The following is a 20054-nucleotide window of genomic DNA, read 5'->3' as shown; positions in this document are numbered from 1 at the left end:
TAGTATCCACAAGCATAAGTTACGACTGTAGAATTTCTTAATGAAATGCAATAAATGACATGACACAAGAGTTGTGTGTTATAGGCATAAAATACCAATTTATTAATTTGCACAATAACACAAATATTCCCTGCAGGCTAAAAAAGGGTTGTTTTTTTAAAATGTCACAAAGCAATGCAGCAACTTGCGGGGCATCCGGGTAGGAGAAACTACAGGAGCGTTCCCCAGCAGGTCAAAGGAAGTGCCCACTATTGCTATCAGACAAGTCACACAGCTCAGAACACGAGAATAGAACGGCACAAAAAGCTACACACACACCAGTAAGAGAAACAAAAAAACAGAAATTAAATTACAATACACATTTATCAAATAACAAAGCCATTTATATCAAATAGGAATTTAAAAAAAACCCATCATGCTCTCTTTTAACTGGGCCAGAGAGAATAGGTTAAAAAATGGTTAAAAAGAGGTAATCCTTGTGCAGTGAACCCTCGAGGCCAACCACATGCGAGTGTGGAGGTGCCACCAGGGCTGCGCCACAGCACTGGAGAGCCCGAGAGCAGAGCGAGAACAAAACAGCAGGTGACATGGTACTTCATCAGGTCGATTGATGAAGTAAGGAAGGGGTGAGAAGGTCGGTCTCAGCGGCCCTGCGATTGAAGAAAGTACCTCGTTTGGGTTGGAGCCCCTGAAGACCGACATCTTCGCCCCTTCAACGCCCATGTGCGTTCCTCATTGAGTTACTGACGTTTGGAGGAATTTTAAAATCTTGTAAAAGAGACCGGACAACATCTCTACTCAAAACAGTCTCACTGTATCGATGTACAAAAAGACAAACCTCTCCCGTTTCATAATAAATATTTTCTTGAGAGATTAGGACAAATACTCTGGCATGCAGGCGAGCACGGTCTAAAATTTGAAATCCACAGAGCTAAAGAGCTAAGTCCACCATATGCACATTCCCATTGATTGATACAAGCAAAATAAGTACATAAACACAAACAGCAATAGGAATTCAACCAACAGCCACGTCGACGAAAAAGTATTACAGCTTTTAAATGCTCTAAATTTTGGGTTATATTGCTTTGCAATGATATCATGACTGGAAACTTGAATTAATGCCTATAAAGGACACACATACGACGAGATATTCTCTGGAAGCTGTGACATCAAAGTAACCTATATATAGCATTTAAAACGTCCAACGTTTAAATCCAAATTTATTGCATGTGATGCCCTTGCCCACTTCATCTTTCGTGGGGCCAGCGTCCACGCCAGCGACAGGCTGCTGCCGCTCAAACTCATTCATAGCAAACCTGCTGCTTTACGGATGGTTTATTACAAAAGGTTTTCTGTGAGCTGCCCACCTGACGAGGCGTGCACGCTGGAGACCCGTCAGGACCTCACCCGGTCGCCCGGGTCAGCACGGTGCTTAGGCAGTGCTTATGCTCATGTCATAAAATGTATGGTGTCCTATATTTTATACGTAACGAGAAATGGTTAATTCAGATTTATATTATAGATTCAAGTTCATATACACACACATTGAAGTAATAAACACACTTTTAAGTGTAAAATTCATCGACGAACATCCTCCCACAAAAAAATTTCGGATGTCACTTTCTTCCGCTATTTGACTTTAGCTAAAAACTTCGAGGACAAACCAAAGCAATTTGGGTCCTTGTTATAATGGCCACAACGCTACTAAGAAATTAAGCTGTATATAAAAAAAACACATCTCAGTTTACGACTAAATTGACTCCTGGTTACAGAAATGATTGCTGACGAACGATCAATATCAACATGAACGACGATACGAATGATTAGCTACTCCAACAAACCGTTAAAGTTTACCACAAAGAAAATAACTTTTATATTAAACTCTTACAAATCTGATTTGAATCTTATGTATAAATGCATAAAAGAAGAGAGGGAGAGTGCTGTATGTTGCAAGCCTAGCCTATCAGACGGGACATTAGCGCCTCGTCCATGACTGTGCAATGGCCATAACCTTTCAACCCTGTAAAGTAACCATTCAAACAAAACGTACATGTTTCCAGTGAGAATGGCACATGTACAGAGTCCCGTTTGCCCAGGTCCAACCACCATGGGTAATGCTACTGCTACACAAAACCTTCAGCTTATGAACGCCTGTAAAATCATCAAGTGGAATATGTTTATAGACTTGTAAATAGTTTATATATTTTTATATATCTGTGTGTGTTAATATAAAAGAGGCATTTACAGCAGTTTGCGCCTAAATTTCCCTTCCCTTTAAAAGTCAGTGGCCTGCCATGAGACATGAACACACACGCATGCATACAAACACTCACACAAGCACTTCAAACACAACGGGAGCAGGTAATGGGCATATATACACACAAACACACACGCACATACACACACAACCGGGTCACCTCGTTTGTAAAAGACTGAGAGGAGAAAGTCCAAATGCGATCGTAAAAAGAAGAAAATAACAAATTCATTCTTTACAATCAATCCCCCCACTACGTGCAATCCCTGCCCCACCCAAAACACATGTGACAAGATTCAGCCAATGGCGGCTTGAGGTAAAAGTAGACAAGAGTCCAGCTTAGCCGAGAGAGCCGGAGCTGCCCTGACCAATGGCGCAGGTTTGCTCACACTCAGTGTATATTACAAATTAAAAAGACATTCAAAATAAAAATAAAAATCAACGTTAAAATGGCTCAATTTGACTTTTGTGTGCATTGGAGGCCAGAGACCTCTCAGTGCAGGACTGCTGGTAGAGGTTGGTTCTTCTGAGGCCGACCGAATACAACTGGACTCACGTATGGCCTTCTGGCTTCAGGACTGCTTTGCTGCAGATGAAGACGCGACAGAACAAGGAAGAGAGAGAGAGATAGAGAAAGATCGTAGAGGGAGTGTAGAGGTGCGTCTCCTGCTGGCTGACATCAGGCGAAGTACATGGTGTGCTGGGTGTCATAGTGAATCTGGACCGCCTTAGCCAGGGCCTGAGGGTCTCGGCCGTTACTCTGTCCTGATACGTGACTGCCCTCGGCACTGCAGACAACCAAAATCATCAACGTTCATTATTAAACATCTTACGAATTAAAGGAATAGTTCGCCTCAAAATAACAATTGTCATGATTTTAAAATCCTTTTGGATGCTTTTTGCTTTTTTGAGAGAAAGACGTCATGTGTGACCATGCCTGTGAAAACCCAACTAAAGTATTTTTTTTTTGTGATTTATGGTTTTCTGGGTCTGTGGCAAGAACAAGACGAGAAATTCAAAAATGTTTTTAACCCGTTAACTGGAGCTGTCCCGTGAGCGGGACACCTGAGTTTACTTCAATATTTTTCATGTAAATGTTAATCTATCACAACAAACTATATATTGTTGGTAAGGTCTAAGAATGTAGTTTTCATATTTCAAAACATTTTAACAGTAATAATAATGCTGTAACTGTAATTTATTCATTTGTGACAAGAGTATGCAGCAAACCAACACAAACCTCAGTTTTTTATATGTTTTTTTATGTATTAAAAATAATACTATATTGCATTTTTTATTTATTACAAATAAATGTAAACTGCTATAAAAATATATATATTTTTTTCACCTCCAGATACTTCTGTAAAAAAAACATTAAAGTGCCTTCGAGACCAAAAAATAAACCCCAGAGTTATATTAATTTGAAGGTGTACATCACCTTTTCAACCCCCCAGTTAAAGGGTTAAAAAAACTTGTTTTTAAAACATGCATTAGGTTTATTCTAATGCACATAGTGTATTTATGTTAATTTTATGCAATAAAAAAAATTACATTTTCACAATTTTTATGAAAGTTAAGACTGAATGGACCTGAAAATGTCAAATGGTGTAACCGCCAATTGCGCCAAAGAATGAGAAATATTAAACATTTTATCCACCTTGATGGCATGCAAGCGTAATCACAAAAAAATCATTTTAAAATATAATTTAGTTATTTCTAAATGTAAATTTTAATGTGTTCTTGTAATATTTGTGCTGACATATGCTGAAAACAGCGCTGTTTTCTTAATGTTCTTTGACAAATTATGTAAAATGTATGTAAACAAAATCATATTACACTAAACTAGATGATTATATTTTATTTCACTTTTTTATGAATATATATATATATGAATATATGAATATATATATATATATATGAATATATATATATATATATATGAATATATGAATATATATATATATATATGAATATATATATATATATATATATATATATATATATATATATATATATATATATATATATATATATATATATATATATATATATATATATATATATATATATATATATATATATTATTTTTTTTTAAAAGAAATACTAGTTACACCAATTGACACAGACCGTTACACCACACTGACATTTTTGCAATTATCCCCCAAATATTCGGTTAAAATGAAATAAAACCAGAAATTTTAGACTTGGTCCTCAAAAAAAAGAGAATGTATGCAAGTAATCTGCAAATTTATTTTGAAATTTAACCCTTAGTTCACCCAAAAATTAAAATTCTGTCATCATTTACTCATCCTCATGTTGTTCTAAACCTGTATGAATTTATTTTTTCTGATGAACACAAAAGATATTTTGTGAAATGATGGTAAGCACACAGCATAAAGTGTCCATTGACTTCCATGTTGCACCAACAAGGATTAGGCCTAAATCTGGTTTAAATCAAAGCTTATTTAATAATTCTGTTGCACCAAACTTTAAACCTGTTTAAAAATAATAATAATCAGGATTTCATTTAAACTGCCATTTTGATTTAAGTTTAAATTTTACAGTAAACCTAGATTATCTTTAATCCTGTTGCTCCATTACTTTAAACTCGGTTTTAAATCTCAGTGAGGGATTAACTTTAAACTTGCATATGAGGAGGTTTAAATATGTTTTTTTACAATTAAATGTCTGGCTAAATGATTAGACACACATACCGCGAGTTTATTATAACGTCTCAACAAAGCAAGTTTGGCGGCTCAAAAAGATTATTAACAGCACTGGTGACAGCTACCGATGCTCGTATGTGCTTCTCCTCTGTCACGCGCGCTCCAATCAGACGAAGGACAGTTAAAGGAATATTCCATTTTCTTAAAAGAAAAATCCAGATAATTTACTCACCACCATCTCATCCAAAATTTTAAACCACAACGAGAAGTTGTGGTTTAAAACTGGATATTTTTTATTTTTCTTGTCAAAAATGACAATCGATTCACTAGATAAGACCCTTATGCCTCGTTTGGGATCGTTTACAGTCCTTTGAAACTCCATTGAAAAAAACTGTTAAGTGTTGAGTTAAGTATTAAATGTTGGGCTATATTAAAGTCCATTAAAATGAGAAAAATCCTGCAATGTTTTCCTCAAAAAACATAATTTCTTCTCGACTGAACAAAGAAAGACATCAACATTTTGGATGACATGGTGGTGAGTTAATTATCTGGATTTTTCTTTTAAGAAAATGGAACATTCCTTTAATGAACGGACACACGGTGTCGCTTCATGACAAATGCATTGACGCATCTTGTTCATTATATCACAATATCTGCGCTTTGGGATATTTCCTGTCACAATATTTCCTGATCTGTTAATTGTTTTAAAAGATTGTCAAATGTTTTTACTTGAATCAGACCTTTAGATTAGCCTACCGGTGTATGTAGGTGATTTATAATACAAAAGTTACATTACCTTTGCATAAACTGTTTATTTCCTTTTTGAATGACAACGTCAACATTGTTGCTGTTTAATTACACCGGAAAATTCAACATGGCGGACAAAATAAATTGCAGATGAAGGGTTTAATACAGTTTGGAGTTTTGATCTAGGATTTGTTGATCTGTGTTTAAATTTAAGTTGTACAACACAACTCAAATTAAAATTAAACTGAGATCAACAAACCCTATATTAGCTCTAAACTCTGCTTAATTTAATCCTTGTTGGTGCAACCCACCCTTAATCTCATAAAAAGTAAAAAGATTGAGATTTCACAGACAGGGTCACAATGTATGGCTTAAAATAAAGTTGTATTCTTTAAACACCCGCATAAATCCACACAGTATTGTTACAAACCTGTCATGGTCTTTGTCCACTAAGTGGTAGCGGGCACGGAATGCCACAAGCCGAGCGTAGTAGGCTGGTGCAGGGATAGAGACGGAGCGAGTGCAGCGCACGTAGGTGTGGCACAGCTGGTAAGTCAAGAGCTGGAGTTCGTCGGCCGTGAAACAGTTGTCATCCCACAAAACGTGATAGTGAGAGGGGCGGCTTGTGCCCTACGGAAGACAACAATCTGTTATTCGTCCATCCAGGTTCAAGACAATTCATACATGTGCAGGTGGGACAGAGGTATGACTTACCTGGATACCAGCATGGCTGCAAAGATAAAAGTCAAACTCTGAAGGGTGTGTGATGGTGCTGTCTACCGTAGTGCCTGCTGGGACATTGCCGCTCTTTCCCACCTACAGAGGAGGAAGAGACATTTGGATACTTTGCACATTGATTGTGAACACGGTGTGCTAACCACGTTAATATATGATGATATTAAAGACCACTTATTATACGATTCACGATTTTACATTTCCTTTGGTGTGTTAAGTGTGTGTTAGTACACTTTAACTATATGCTTCCTTTTTTTTTTTTCAAAGATACGCATGTAGTTACAAATATAAAACTACATGTTCATTATAAATGCATACAGAACTGATCCAGATCCAGCTAGAAAGCCTTCGAATCCGCCTGGAAACTCACCCGCTCGGCTTTGTCAGAGCAAAACAGTCGAGTGTGATGCCGTTTCTGCACTACAATATAGGTGATTCCCGGCCTGTAGTCCTCCTCAAGGCTGATGCATGCTTTCCTGATGGCTATCAGCTCCGGCCACGCAACCTGCACAAACACATAACCTTCTCTCAGGACTGCGAGTCAGCACAGTTGAATCTTCCAAGTCCGAATCTGCAGACTCACCTGCTTCATCTGTCCCTCAGACACTCCTCCACGGTAATAGATTATGCGTGTCGGCTTAAAGCGGGTCGACTTGTAGAACTGAATGAGCAGCTCTCGCACCATGTTCGTAAGGTCCTGGATGACCTCCTGGCTGAAAAGCTGTTCCTGTGACAGGTCCTGGCGTGAGGTCTGCACCCGCACGGTGGCACAGTAGCGACTGGGGTGGCCGTCCATGCTTCCTACCACAGCCGCGATGGACGGCTTCTTCCCATCGCCCGCTGGTGGGTGAGTGACGTCTGCCCCTAGGAAGATGACCGGCTGCTGGAACACCGAGGGCCTGCAGACAGAACGCAAATATAAAACACAATAGGGAACAGAATGAAAGATTTCTTTGTTTGACAAACGCTTATTTTAAAACTGCCTGAGATTGTTGCTAGGTGACAAGGACTAAAAATTAACATGATATGCATGCAGCGTGTGGCCCCACTCATTATTGACATTTAAAGGTAAAATTTGAAATCACCGTAGAAAACGTAGGTTTTGATTAAACTCATAAACCAGAGAGGGCATTTTATCGTTTTCTTTCTACCTTTAAATGTGATCCCTTTCAACCCTGTCTGACAACCCACCTTTGATGTGGCACCAGCACATTGTTGATGCCTCCCAGTTTGGCGTTGATCTTGAGGCAGAGATTGGACAAAGTCTGAGGAGAGGTCTTCACCACGTTCTTCACCTGCACGCACTGAGTGGCCATTCCCAAAAGAGTATCTCCCACACGTTTGACCTCCGCTGGAGAAACACAAAATCAATTCAAATCAAGCTCAACATGCTGAAGTAGCACCACAAGAGGTTTGTCGGGTCTGGTTGATTTGGTTCATGGCTTAGAAATCTTTAAAATTGTTCACAAAGTGTGCAGGCATTACATTATCAAATTATTTTGGGTGCGTTACCAAGCAGTAAGCACTAAATTAGATAGTATCGCTTTACCATAGACGGGTGTTTTTCCAGGCAGAATGACCACAATGAGCTGTAGACCCACGTAAGACATCTTTAGATGTTTGAACATCGGCTCGACACTGTCTGCCCCCTGGGCGTACTTGCAGAAGCAGGGCTGGCCTTGGATGGGCATCCCTGCATCCTTGGAAATCTTGCGAAGCTGGTCGGTGAAACTCCTAATGAATATGCAGAGAATTGCCTTTTTATTGCAGAGAAATAAAGGCATTTCATGCATTCTGACCTATTAAGACTACCACAGTGTTGGAGTCCTAATGCTAAACATATGCAAAGCTGAATCTAGTGTGCATATAATGTAAACGATATGACCATGTAGTGAATCGTAAGTTATCCAGATATAGTAGGATAATATTTTGTGTGTGTTGCTTGCTCGTGGTTTTATTCGGAAAGTAGCAGTACAACTAATCTGCCTTTTTTAAATCTGATAAAACTAAAGACTCTTTGTAGATATGAAGCATGCAATACTACTCTCTATGTAAAATGAGACATTAAAGGAACAGTATGTAAGAAATTTATATCAATTAATCATAAAATTGCCCTGATATGTCACTAGACATTAAGAAATCATTTTCATGTCAAATACTTATATCACTGACAACAGTGGTCCAGCCAGCCTATTGTCATTTAAAAAGTGGGAGTTGCAGCCCTCAACTGATGTTTATGTTGTCATTTTGTGTATTGGCCACCAGTTGTGTGATTGCAGTACCAGTTTTAGCCACAAGTTTTGTGATTGCAATACCAGTTTTGGCCACAATCCTACACACTGTTCCTTTAACAGAAACAGTGTGTGTTATGTGACCTAGGAAATAGGAAACTCTTGAGAAGATCCTCTCTGCATTGTTTTTGAGGGGCGAAGCAGGCCACAGCCCACACCTTGATCTCAATACCCGCGTAAAACTGCTTTCCCCTCATGTCCCAGACACCCTGGTTGGGTGTTGCCACCGTCTTGTTCTGGGGAGAGAGTCCCTACACTCTTAGTGAACCCCTCGGCCTCATGACGAGTACACACATTACAAAACCTACCAAACCATTGCTGGCAAGCCAGGGCTAATTACAGAGAGTAGAAAGACCCATTTTTAACATGCCCATTAGTCAAGCTCAGTTTTAATATACAATAGGGAGCAATGAAAAATGTAGTATAGAACTGCAACAGAAATGAGCTTTACATTTGATTGTGAAGCTATAATAGTAAATGAATACAACAGGCACAACCTTTGTTAAGGAAAGAAAGGCATGAAAGTTATTTGAAGATTTTACAGAACCGGCTCCAGTGTTCAGGGCTTATTACATACTGTACTCTTAAAGGGAAAACCGTTTCAATATTTTACTATGTTCTAACCTCAACTTAGACAAATTAATACATACCCATCTAGGGCTGTCACGGTTAGGAAATTTGGCTGACGATTAATTGCCTAATAAATTGTGACGTTGTGACGATTAATTGTCTGTTTTATTGCTTTGACATTTAATTCTCATAATTTTTTTTGTTTGTTCATGAAATAATTTCCACACATTGTTGTGATTATTTAAATGAAATCTTTGTCTTATGTCTGTAGTGCCTACAAAAAAAATAAAAATTCTTACAGATCCTTAAGAATAGCATTCTTCACTTCACTAAGTTTGAAATTGCTGTTTGCAGCATTTCTTTAAATGCCGTTTTTTCTACTATATTAATTTGCTTTGCAATGTATTGCGTTACACTGTCAGTTAAGGAGCACCATCTGATACGGTCTCATTTATACATTTTTAAAGAGATGTGCAATCATTGCAGTGATCTGAAATCATCACGATGAGGTCAAACAATTGCGATGAGACGATTATTTAATCATTGTGACAGCCCCATCCCCATCTTTTTTCAATGCGTGCACTTTTAATCTTTGTACAACGCGTTGTGAATGTGTTAGCATTTAACCTAGCCCCATTCATTCCTATGGCTCCAAACAGGGATGAATTTAGAAGCCACCAAACACCATGTTATTCCTATTTAAATACATTTACACGAGTAACAATTCTTCGCACAATTCTTCATTACAGTGTTTACTGAATTGCTGAAATATATCAAATATGATCTTATGATGCTGACTGTTCCCTTCAGCACAGAGTTGGATATGTACAGATTGTACTTTGTTTTTCTATACTAGATTCAAATCCATTTGGACATATAAAAAAGGGCCTGAAGACTGGAGTGATTCAAAATAAGTTACAGTAGATGACAGTAGGTTAACATTGCATTGTCAAAGCAAGGTATGAGATATTAGTTACTCAGAATGATCAGTTTAGTTACAGTTCATTAGCAAATCCATTACAGCGTTCATTTTCACTTCCCCATATTCAGTGTACAGTTAGTGATATTGATTTAGTGAAATTTTGTAGCAAACATTAGACCGCAGATCTCAAGAGTTTTCCAACATAAGCAAAACCCATCAGGTGGAGAAAAGTTGTTAAGGGAGCAAATAATTATTATTTCACAGAAATGACGATAAGACCCTTCTGGTGGAGAAGATTGGACGTTTAAAATAACAAGCAACAGGTTAAATATCCCAATTTTTTTACTCAGATGAGATTTTATGTCTCGTTGTAGCTTTACAAATGCGTACTACAAAACAGTCAATGACACATTCACAATGGTCAATTTACCAGGATGCTTAAACCAAATTAGACTTAATCACACTTACCGGACTATAAGTCACACACTTTTTTCATAGTTTGGCGGGTCCTGGAACTTCTAGTCAGGTGCGATTTGTGTGTCAAAATTATTTCATATGAACCAAGAAAAACCATTACCGTCTACAGCCGCAAGAGTCCGCTATATGCTGCTCCCGTATTTATGTAATTCAATGGGTTCAGTGATGTGGAAGGACGAGTCTGCAAACTTCACGCTAGTTGGCTTGTTTGGTTAATTTAGCCTATTCAACCTTCCAGGTAAGTTCTGCATGCTATGGTTTATCATTTAAATAACTGATAATATTACTTTAATGTACGGACACCTATTCAACCTGCTGTTCTGTCTGCTATTGTTTAGTTGAATAACTTGCCTTCCCAGATTAAATGTCTGTTCTTCGGCTTGGATTTTGTAAAATAATTTTCTAAATAAACGTGACGTATAATCCACTGCGACTTATATATATGTTATTTCGTCTTAATGAAGCATTTTTGAACGATGCGGCTTATACTCTGGAGCGGCTTATAGACCGTTTCAGCAGTTACAACATAAACAAGTGGCTGTCGCAGTCCGCACATAATTTCCGGTAAACTCCGCTAAGAATAAATAACAACAATGTTCTTTAAACGTAGTTTATTTATATAACAAGCAAAAAACAACAACACATAGATTACCTAGGAAACCAAAACATTTGTTATTATCGACGAGGCATTTGTTCAAGAGATCAGTTTAGCAAGTAGTCAGACCATTACAAAAACAAAACCGGAAGTAAGGTTCGGATCCAGACGTGCATCACGTGCGTCCGATGAAACCGTCTATAGTCCGGAAAATACGGTAATTCAATGGATTCAGTGATGTGGAATGACTTTGGAACCTTTTTGAACTTGATTTGGCTTGTCGTGTTAATTTAGCCTATTCAACCTCCCAGGCATGTTTAGTATTCTATTGTGTTCGGTGAATAAATGGTAATTACGTTAACATGTACAGACACCTATTCAACCTGCTGTTCTGTGTGCCATTGTTTAGTTGAATAACTTGCCTTTACAGATTAAATGTCTGTTCTATGGCTTGGAGTTTGTGAAAACATTTCCTGAATAAACGTGACGCATAGTGCAGTAAAACTTCTTTTCGTCTTCAAAAAGCATTTTTGACTGTTGCGACTTATAGTCCGGAAAATACGGTAATGTTATCTTATAGAGATTTGTAAAAAATATCATACATTTTTACCAAGTAACATTAACTAATACACACCAGTGGAGTCTGATCATCATTCCCTTGGTTAGTCCATTCATCCCACAAAACACACAAGCACCCCCATATACACGCATGCCATTGATCCCAGCCCACCCGTACTCACCATGCACCCGAGCCCCAGTACTCACCCTGCTACAGTCCCTCCCAGTGTCTGTACTCACCCGGCCCCCATATTGAAGCATGGGCGCTGGGAGTACCCGCCCAGTCACCTCTGTCATATCATTGTGTACCACGATGCCAAATTCTTTCAGGTAAGGGTCGGGCCCGCCCACCATGCTGTTGCTTTTGACCAGTAAGGGATTATAGATGCTTTAGTAGTGAAATCACTTGCACAGTATGTTGATATATAATGTTTAGTATTTTTGTAGTTGCCAAAGATTAAACAGACATAGCAGCAGTTTCCTAGCAACTAGGATGTGACACATTTGGCTGAAGTAAATCGTTCTGCTCACGAATGTTAAAGGGATACTTCAGCTAAAAATAACACTTTTGTCTTTGCTTCGAAAAAGGCAGAACAGATGTTTATTTATTCACTAATCATGGCATTATACACTCACCTAAAGGATTATTAGGAACACCTGTTCAATTTCTCATTAATGCAATCGTGTAATGGTGTGGGGGATTTTTTCTTGGCACACTTTAAGCCCCTTAGTGTCAATTGGGCATCGTTTAAATGCCACGGCCTACCTGAGCATTGTTTCTGAACATGTCCATCCCTTTATGACCACCATGTACCCATCCTCAGATGGCTACTTCCAGCAGGATAATGCACCATGTCACAAAGCTCAAATCATTTAAAATTGGTTTCTTGAACATAACAATGAGTTCACAGTACTAAAATGGCCCCCACAGTCACCAGATCTCAACCCAATAGAGCATCTTTGGGATGTGGTGGAACGGGAGCTTTGTGCCCTGGATGTGCATCCCACAAATCTCCATCAACTGCAAGATGCTATCCTATCAATATGGGCCAAAATTTCAAAAGAATGCTTTCAGCACCTTGTTGAATTAATGCCACGTAGAATTAAGGCAGTTCTGAAGGCGAAAGGGGGTCAAACACAGTATGTAGTATGGTGTTCCTAATAATCCTTTAGGTGAGTGTACATTACACAACTTTAAATGAGCACCCCCAACTACAAAACAATTTAGGCTATGTTTACACCACCCACCAGTCTGCTGATCTCTTCCTGTCGGTCTGGGGCTGAGCGGGCCGTGGCTTTGATCATAGTTGAGGTTTGATTATCTGTTAGTTTCTTTATGCAGCGCTGTCCTGCGACTATGTTACAAACCTTTACGAGTAGAGAAGACACAAGTCAAAACATTCAATACTGTACATAAGTGTGAACGTATACGAACTCTTCATATGACGGCTCTTACTTCGAGAGGCAGGTAGGTGTGCTTTTGTTCCTGCCCCACCTGGAGGCAGGGCAGATGGGGATATTTGAGCTGCAGGCTGTACTTTTGTTTGAAATACTGAGCGACTGTGCACTCCATTGCTTGTCCGTTCTCAAGCTGCAAAGGAAATCTGGAGAAAAAACAAGAAACGCAGTATCTAGTGGGTGTATTTTAAAAGCATTTAGATTAAAAGAAAAGAGAAAGGCTCTGCAGATTTCACTTAATCATTGAAATGTAAAAAAAAGGCACTAACGTCTGATGGCTGGCTGGGCGACGTGTGACATTGCACACACGGTACTTCCTCTTCATCTGACCACAGTGTGTGACCTCCACTTTCAGTCCTGTTCACATCCACACAACAAAACATTAATTCAGAAACTGCTAGCAGTCTTGATATATTGCAGTATTTCATCAAAAAATATAAAAAAAAACTCACCTCGGATCTCCTTGGTGAACTTGACACGTTGCGAATCTGTAAGGGGCTTGGTCTGCTCGTTGATGTTCTGGATGTCCAAGACCTCGCACATGAACTCGATTACAGGCTGGGCTCGGTAGAAGGCCGTGGCCGACACTGCGGTACGCATTTTGAGAACATGTCTGACTCTTAAAATGGAAATACGAATATATTGAGAAGATTTATGCAGATGAAACCCATACCATCAATGTTGAGCATCATGTTCCACATTGCTGGACGGACGGACTGATGGAACCCGAACCACACCTCTCTCCCACCGCCCAGCGGGTGATAGTAACCTTCTGGTGGAGAGAAAAAGGAGCGACCTACTGGAGTGTACCTGGTTAAAAAAAAGAGAAGTGTCAACTCGGTGTTTGGCTTTTCTAGCACTGAACTGACAGCTCTAACATTTAGTTTCAGACTAACTAAGAGTATATGTCCAAGGGTTTCTTAAATGTTACATGGTGTGTGTGGTCAAGCAGCTGCTACCAAATTAAACTTATCTACTATAAACATTTTGTAATTGGAGGGAAAAGGACCATAGAGACTAACCGCATGGATGGCAGGTGGCGAGTGATGACATCCAGCGCTTGTACAGAATCCTCTGGAACCTCGTTCAGGTGCCCGGACAGAGCTTCCAGGAGCATCTGCAGACTAACAACTGAAACCCACTGCAGAGACACCTTGAAGGTCTGATCCTTCCCCTCACCTGGCAATGTTACCTCCAGATCAACCTGCATCACATGACAACCACGTGAAATTAATTACATACAGACACGCCATTTATTTTCAGTGATGTCAGTTAATTTTGTCAATGTTTTCTTACCCGGTCTCTTCCGATGGGAAGCGGATGAGCCGTGTACATGTTCCTCTTGCCATCATAACCAGGCTGCCGGTCCCCAAAGATCTGCATCTTAAAATGTCTGACCATTGTGTCCACGACCTCTCTGTGAAATGTAATCGTAAACACATTTTAAGTGATTTTATGAAACAAAACATTCGGTCTACCTGAACCATTTTTCAACGCACTCACCTGTTGACCCTGCGAGGTCGCTTTTCTGGCTTAATGTCGATGTCATAATGGTAGACGTCAATCTTGGGGATCTGCACCTGGAAGTGATTGGCCAGCAGGCGAATCGGCTTCCCCACCGTACCCAAGCCGGGCCGGCGTGGTGGCTGGAAGAGAGAGGTAGGGGCAGGCGGGCCTGAAAGAAACAAACCGATTCAGAAAAAAAGAAACATCTTTGTTTTATCACTAAATGCTTGTGAAGTACCTTCCTTACATTGAAATGCACTTTAACTTCATTAAAAAACACACACGCTGCATATCAACAACTTAACAAGACAACTTGACATGCAAGGTCTTTGACCTTTAACCTGTCGATGGTATAAAGCCGACATAGAAGGAACAATAACGGTCAATTGTTAAAGTCCCGCCCCAGACAAGCCGTCTAGACAAAGGGCAGCGTGTCCACTGCAGTCACCCAGCGAAGGGGTCATATGGTGGGAACTTCAAATTACCAAACACCATTTACAATGTGATTAAGAAACCTGCAATTTCCTTTACAATATAGAAGTGTTAAAAAAGGCTTTGTAAATTTATACTAGCTGCATTGTATTTTTGTTTTTAAGAAACACTTTTAGCCAAAAAATAAAACAATGCAACTCTCTCGTTATTTTCAGTGGCCCTTGAGATAAATAGAGGTACAGAAAACACCTTCTTAAAAGCTTCGATCTCCAAAAAGCGAAGCCCAAGTATCGTGTAAGGAAAAGATACTGGGGCCCAGCAGAGTGACATGATGCACCCCTTTGTCAAACTTTGTAAAATCGCTAAGAGGATGGGCCTCTTACAGACCTACACGCTCCAGTTAGCAAGCCAAGCGGCAAAAAAAAACAATTGGTAGCCTCCTTTGCCTACAACATGCTATCTGCCTACCGCTCCCCCTTCCTCTAAACGCCTTCCACTCCATGAGCTCTGATCATAAAGACATCTACAGCATATTGGTGTAAGGTCCCTAACATTCATCAAAAACAGAGAGGGCTCTATATATAGGCCACTCAGCTGTCACGCTTCACAACAAGATGGGGTGTCGGACACAAATGCCAGACAGAACAGTAAAGTGGGCAGCTATTACCTTCAGTTCACAATCAGTGTCTCACAGCACTCATTATTGAATCTGCACTGTATACTAATGCTTTCTATTGCATAATGGGCAAGTAACCCTTGAACAAACAGGCACTAGATTGCTTTTTCTCCGAGGCAGAACATCAAACTGCTCAGGATTGATTTGAAGTAAGGCTATCTGGAAAGATAAATTTAATGTTTTTTTCTTTTAATCGCCATGCCAGCTACTAAGGCTATATTCATGGCGAGAATAAGTCCAATTACATAAAGTAAGATTAGAAAATGTGTTTAAAATTCATTTAATCTTAAAATCATAGAATGTATTAATGTTAACGTTTCCAGTAGCCTGCTTATCAGTATAAACAGTTATAACATCAGAGATATCAAACGCAAAAAAACTTCATTTAATTTTGTTATTACAATTTATCACATTTTAAAATTAAAGTCATAAAAATTGCATTATAGGATAGACATACTACGCATATAGTGAAGGTGCATGCTGCACTGCAAGTTTTATCAGATGCTGGGGTGGGGGGGAGATAAATCACCTGCGATATTCATGCATAGCTCATCAGTAAAGCCGGTTTCGTGATTAGGGCTGGGTATTGGCAAGGGCCTCACGAAACAATACGTATCACTATACATGGGTCATGATACAGTGTATCACAATACGAATTTCAGTCCTTCCAGAAAAGCGCTGAGTTTTTTGTGATTGTTGCAGGCAAAAATCCTCGATTTTGCGGCATGTTTTCTTAAAAAAATGAGATTGAATACGCTGGATATTTATGCGATGGAATTGCGGGAATTTGCGAAAATTGCGGAACTTGCAAAAACTGTGAAAACTTGCAAAAGCGGCAATGATGTTCACGTCACTTCATAACGTTCCCATGGCAACAGAGGACACGGCTGTGCTTGTGTGAAGTAAATGCAACATTTTTCAACTTTCTGCTAATATATATATGTGACTTTTTGCTACGAAAATGCGGGGATTATGAAATCATGCAAGCCCCGCATATTTTGTGCGAGTAAATCTGTATTTAATGCGGCGAAAGTGCGTCGTATTTGGAAAAAATGCAGCCCCGCATAAATATGTAGACTTTGTGCGATCGTACGATTTATTGCATAATCAGCCAATCGCGTTTATCTGGAGGGACTGTACAATACGTTGCATGTTGCGATACATTGCAATACTTTTTCTTTTTTTATCAAAAATGTAAAAGAAAATAGAGCTGAAATTTTTTAAAGCCAAAGTGCTTCCATACTTTTAAGGTGTTTTTAAATTTTCTGCCATTTTCTCACTCCCGCTAACTTCTGAGACATTGGCCGAATATGACAGACAACTGGACAGTGACAACTACACCAGTAGCAGAGGAGGTCGTTTGACGCACACAGAGGTTTAAATATTGATAGTAGAGATTGAATATAGACACAAAAAATATCACGATAGTTAGCTGTATCGATATTTTTGTACAGCCCTATTGGTGATTAGTAGTAAATCGCAATCACCTGCTTTCAAATGGAGTGGAATTTACTACACAGAGCCGTATTTCACCGAGAAGCTCAGCAAAATCACATACATTATCGGAGGCGATTTGTCCACGATTATGAATGCCATTTTGCCTGGCTTCTCGATGAAACACAGCTCTGTGTAATAAATGCCGCTCCAATTAAAAGCAGGTGATGCCGATTTACTACCAATCACGAAACTGGCTTTACTCACAGGCAATTTATCGCCCACCCCATCAGACGCACATGCAGTGTCGCGGTTACGCGTCTGGGCGGAACTTAACTTCCGGTCTCTGTTTAATGGTCGGACTAGTGGTTAACTAAACAAATACCTTGTTGAAAATAACAAATGCTTTGGTTTCCTAAAGACGAGGGGAGACGGCGATCACGGATCACCGCTATTTGAAGGGAGGTTTGGCAGCCAATCTGTAAAGTTAATGTTAAGATTGTATACATTATATAGTACACATTTTACACAGTAACGTAGCTCAGTGTTGTTTTTAATGCGCTTTAGCTAGGATTTGAACTCAAGTAATCTACGTGTTGTTTATTTTGCTTGTTATCAGAAATAAACTACTCTAAAATGATGTTATTGATTCTTTGCAAAGTTTACCAGAAGTTACGTGTGTGCCACGAAAGCCGCTTGCTTGTGTTGTTACTGCTGAAACCGTCTATACATTCTTTATACCACAGGCCTGTTGAATGCTGTATTCTAATTGGCTGAGAAGTGTTCCACTGGTGTTGATTATTTTTCTGTAAACCACACGCCTAACCTGTCAAATTTTTAAAAATAGGCACCAGAGCAATGTTTGTGGTAACCGTGGTATAAGCGAAACAATTGACCCCGGTCCTTTAAATCATTTGAAATAGTGCAAACCCGTCTGTGGATACTTAATCATATTCCGATTTTTTTTACATTTGCCTGGGATACTCCATTTAATGTATGATGGGGACACATGCAAACGTGTCAATCCATGAGCCCAGCAGGATAAATGGCATGATAGGCTTAAAGTGACACACAGCTGGATCTAACTGATGACACTTATGACAAGTCCTGTGAGTCTTATGTCACCTAGATTAACCAGCAGATGTCGTTACATGCAATCACACACAAAACACATTTAATAAATCTATTCTCAGATCTGTGGGAGGCTAAAGTCACCCAGTAAAGAAACTTGAAGAGTTACTGATGTGTCATAATTTGCTTTTGATTCTGATGATTCATTTGTACCTCTTAAGATCATGTATTAGTCATTAGAACAGAAACATATAAAAAGGTGAAAATTAAGAAACTTTCACCACCTGTATGATTCATAAAAGTTTACAAGCTAATGAATGTAATATACACAGCCAGATGTTTTAGAATTAGACAAATGCTTAATGGTGCAAACGTGATCAGTTTTTGGTGTTTTTCACAATTGCCGAACTGCAATTAGAAGAAGTATTATGCAAGACTTTGTGACAGACAATGTTGCAGCAAAATCTTTTGCACTGTTATTTAGTTTACAGTTGAAGATGATAATAAAAATCCCCAAAAAACTGCAGGGTGATGAAAAATCGCTTAAGAGAGAGAGAAGAGACGAGACACAAAGGAGTTGTCAAATGTCTTTAAAAGCAATGATGCATTAACACTGATCTGCTTGGCAGATAAGGAACATGAAAACACATGAATGGGAGACCGTGCCAAATCAGTTTTGTGGAAACTTGTGCCAGGACTAGACTACCCACAATAATTTAGAGAAGTGAAAGCGGATTACATATAAAATGACCATGCCTTTAACAATATGCTATCACCGTACAAGTTCAATACTAAAGCCATTTTTCAAAAGGTCAACCGAGTTCATTCTTACAATGAAAACGCCAGGCACGGTCGATAGCTATAACAAAGGCGCGTAAAGTCCTGTCAACCATTATCCTTTGGCAACATTTGAGATAAACAAATGCACATGGGTGTCACACAATGCGCCAACAACGACCAACAACAGCGGGCGATTTAATCAAACCGCGGGCGAACATTGGGTTTGTTTTAATCTCGTTCGACATTAACATGCTTTTAATTTCTGACAGCGATGTGTTGATTCATAAACAACCGAAAACGCCACAAAAAAATTCGTTCCTAATGATAACATAATGGTAGTCGAGTGAAAAGACTACACGGAAGATGCGTGTAGTTAAATACCCCAACAGTACACAATGCCGTCCTGTCTTCCGCACTAGACTCGATAAACACTGCGAGGCATTTAACCCTCATCCTTTGAAAAACACGCATTAACTAGCAACACATATGTCAGGTTACCCGAGTAAGGTGTAATTATCAACAGGTTCGGGACATTAGTGCGGTTTCGACAAGCGGACGCGGACTGATAGTGTGATTGTTTTCATTTTCCGTCGAGGCCTAAACAGCGCGCCGCCGCGGGCCTTGGTGAGGCAGCGCATCGGCCCTCACTACGCTGTCACACGGCTTATTTTTTTAGCACTTACCGGGTCCGAGCGCTTCCATGGCCGAGGGCTCTCTCTCCGTCTCTGTCCCGGCCTGGCGGCTCCGTACCGACACTGAAATTGGGGGCGGTATCTCGAAGCTGAAGGTGGCTAATTTAAGAAATTGAAGGATGCGTAGATGTGCAGCACTCTACTCTAGCTGCGTTGTCTTTTGAGTGATTTAAAGCAGATCCGTGGGATT

At 39.5% G+C, this 20054-nt stretch overlaps 1 protein-coding gene across 4 annotated transcripts; it reads right to left on the bottom strand.

The window, feature by feature from the left end:
• Positions 1–71: 71 nt before the first annotated feature.
• Positions 72–20029, bottom strand: ago4 (argonaute RISC component 4). 4 transcript variants are annotated; one of them, XM_073858359.1, is made up of 18 exons: positions 19856–20029; positions 14777–14948; positions 14570–14690; positions 14296–14477; positions 13947–14083; positions 13726–13860; positions 13543–13630; positions 13272–13419; positions 13068–13183; positions 12023–12188; positions 8796–8944; positions 7952–8136; positions 7594–7753; positions 6986–7301; positions 6773–6907; positions 6382–6483; positions 6098–6297; positions 72–3042 (listed from the first exon to the last, which is right to left on the bottom strand). In XM_073858359.1, exons 1-18 carry the CDS (start codon positions 19872–19874, stop codon positions 2934–2936), a joined length of 2640 nt encoding a protein of 879 aa, XP_073714460.1. In that variant the 5' UTR covers positions 19875–20029; the 3' UTR covers positions 72–2933. The 4 variants fall into 4 exon arrangements, with proteins under 4 accessions (XP_073714460.1, XP_073714462.1, XP_073714463.1 ...); XM_073858361.1 differs by having other exon boundaries at positions 12056–12188; XM_073858362.1 differs by having other exon boundaries at positions 8796–8929; positions 12056–12188.
• Between the last annotated feature and the right edge of the window lie 25 nt (positions 20030–20054).

The sequence above is a fragment of the Misgurnus anguillicaudatus genome, chromosome 20, assembly GCF_027580225.2.
Source record: "Misgurnus anguillicaudatus chromosome 20, ASM2758022v2, whole genome shotgun sequence".
Lineage (NCBI taxonomy): Eukaryota > Metazoa > Chordata > Actinopteri > Cypriniformes > Cobitidae > Misgurnus > Misgurnus anguillicaudatus.
The sequence above is the reverse complement of the archived record's forward strand: the minus strand, read 5'-3'. Positions and strand labels throughout refer to the sequence as shown.

Excerpts from the sequence above, each read along its gene's own strand:
- ago4 (XM_073858359.1), bottom strand. Across the intron at positions 13,184-13,271 it reads ACACCTACCTGCCTCTCGAA|GTTTGTAACATAGTCGCAGG; the intron begins GTAAGAGCCGTC and ends CTACTCGTAAAG. Across the intron at positions 12,189-13,067 it reads CGACAGGAAGAGATCAGCAG|ACTGGTCAAAAGCAACAGCA; the intron begins ACTGGTGGGTGG and ends CTATAATCCCTT.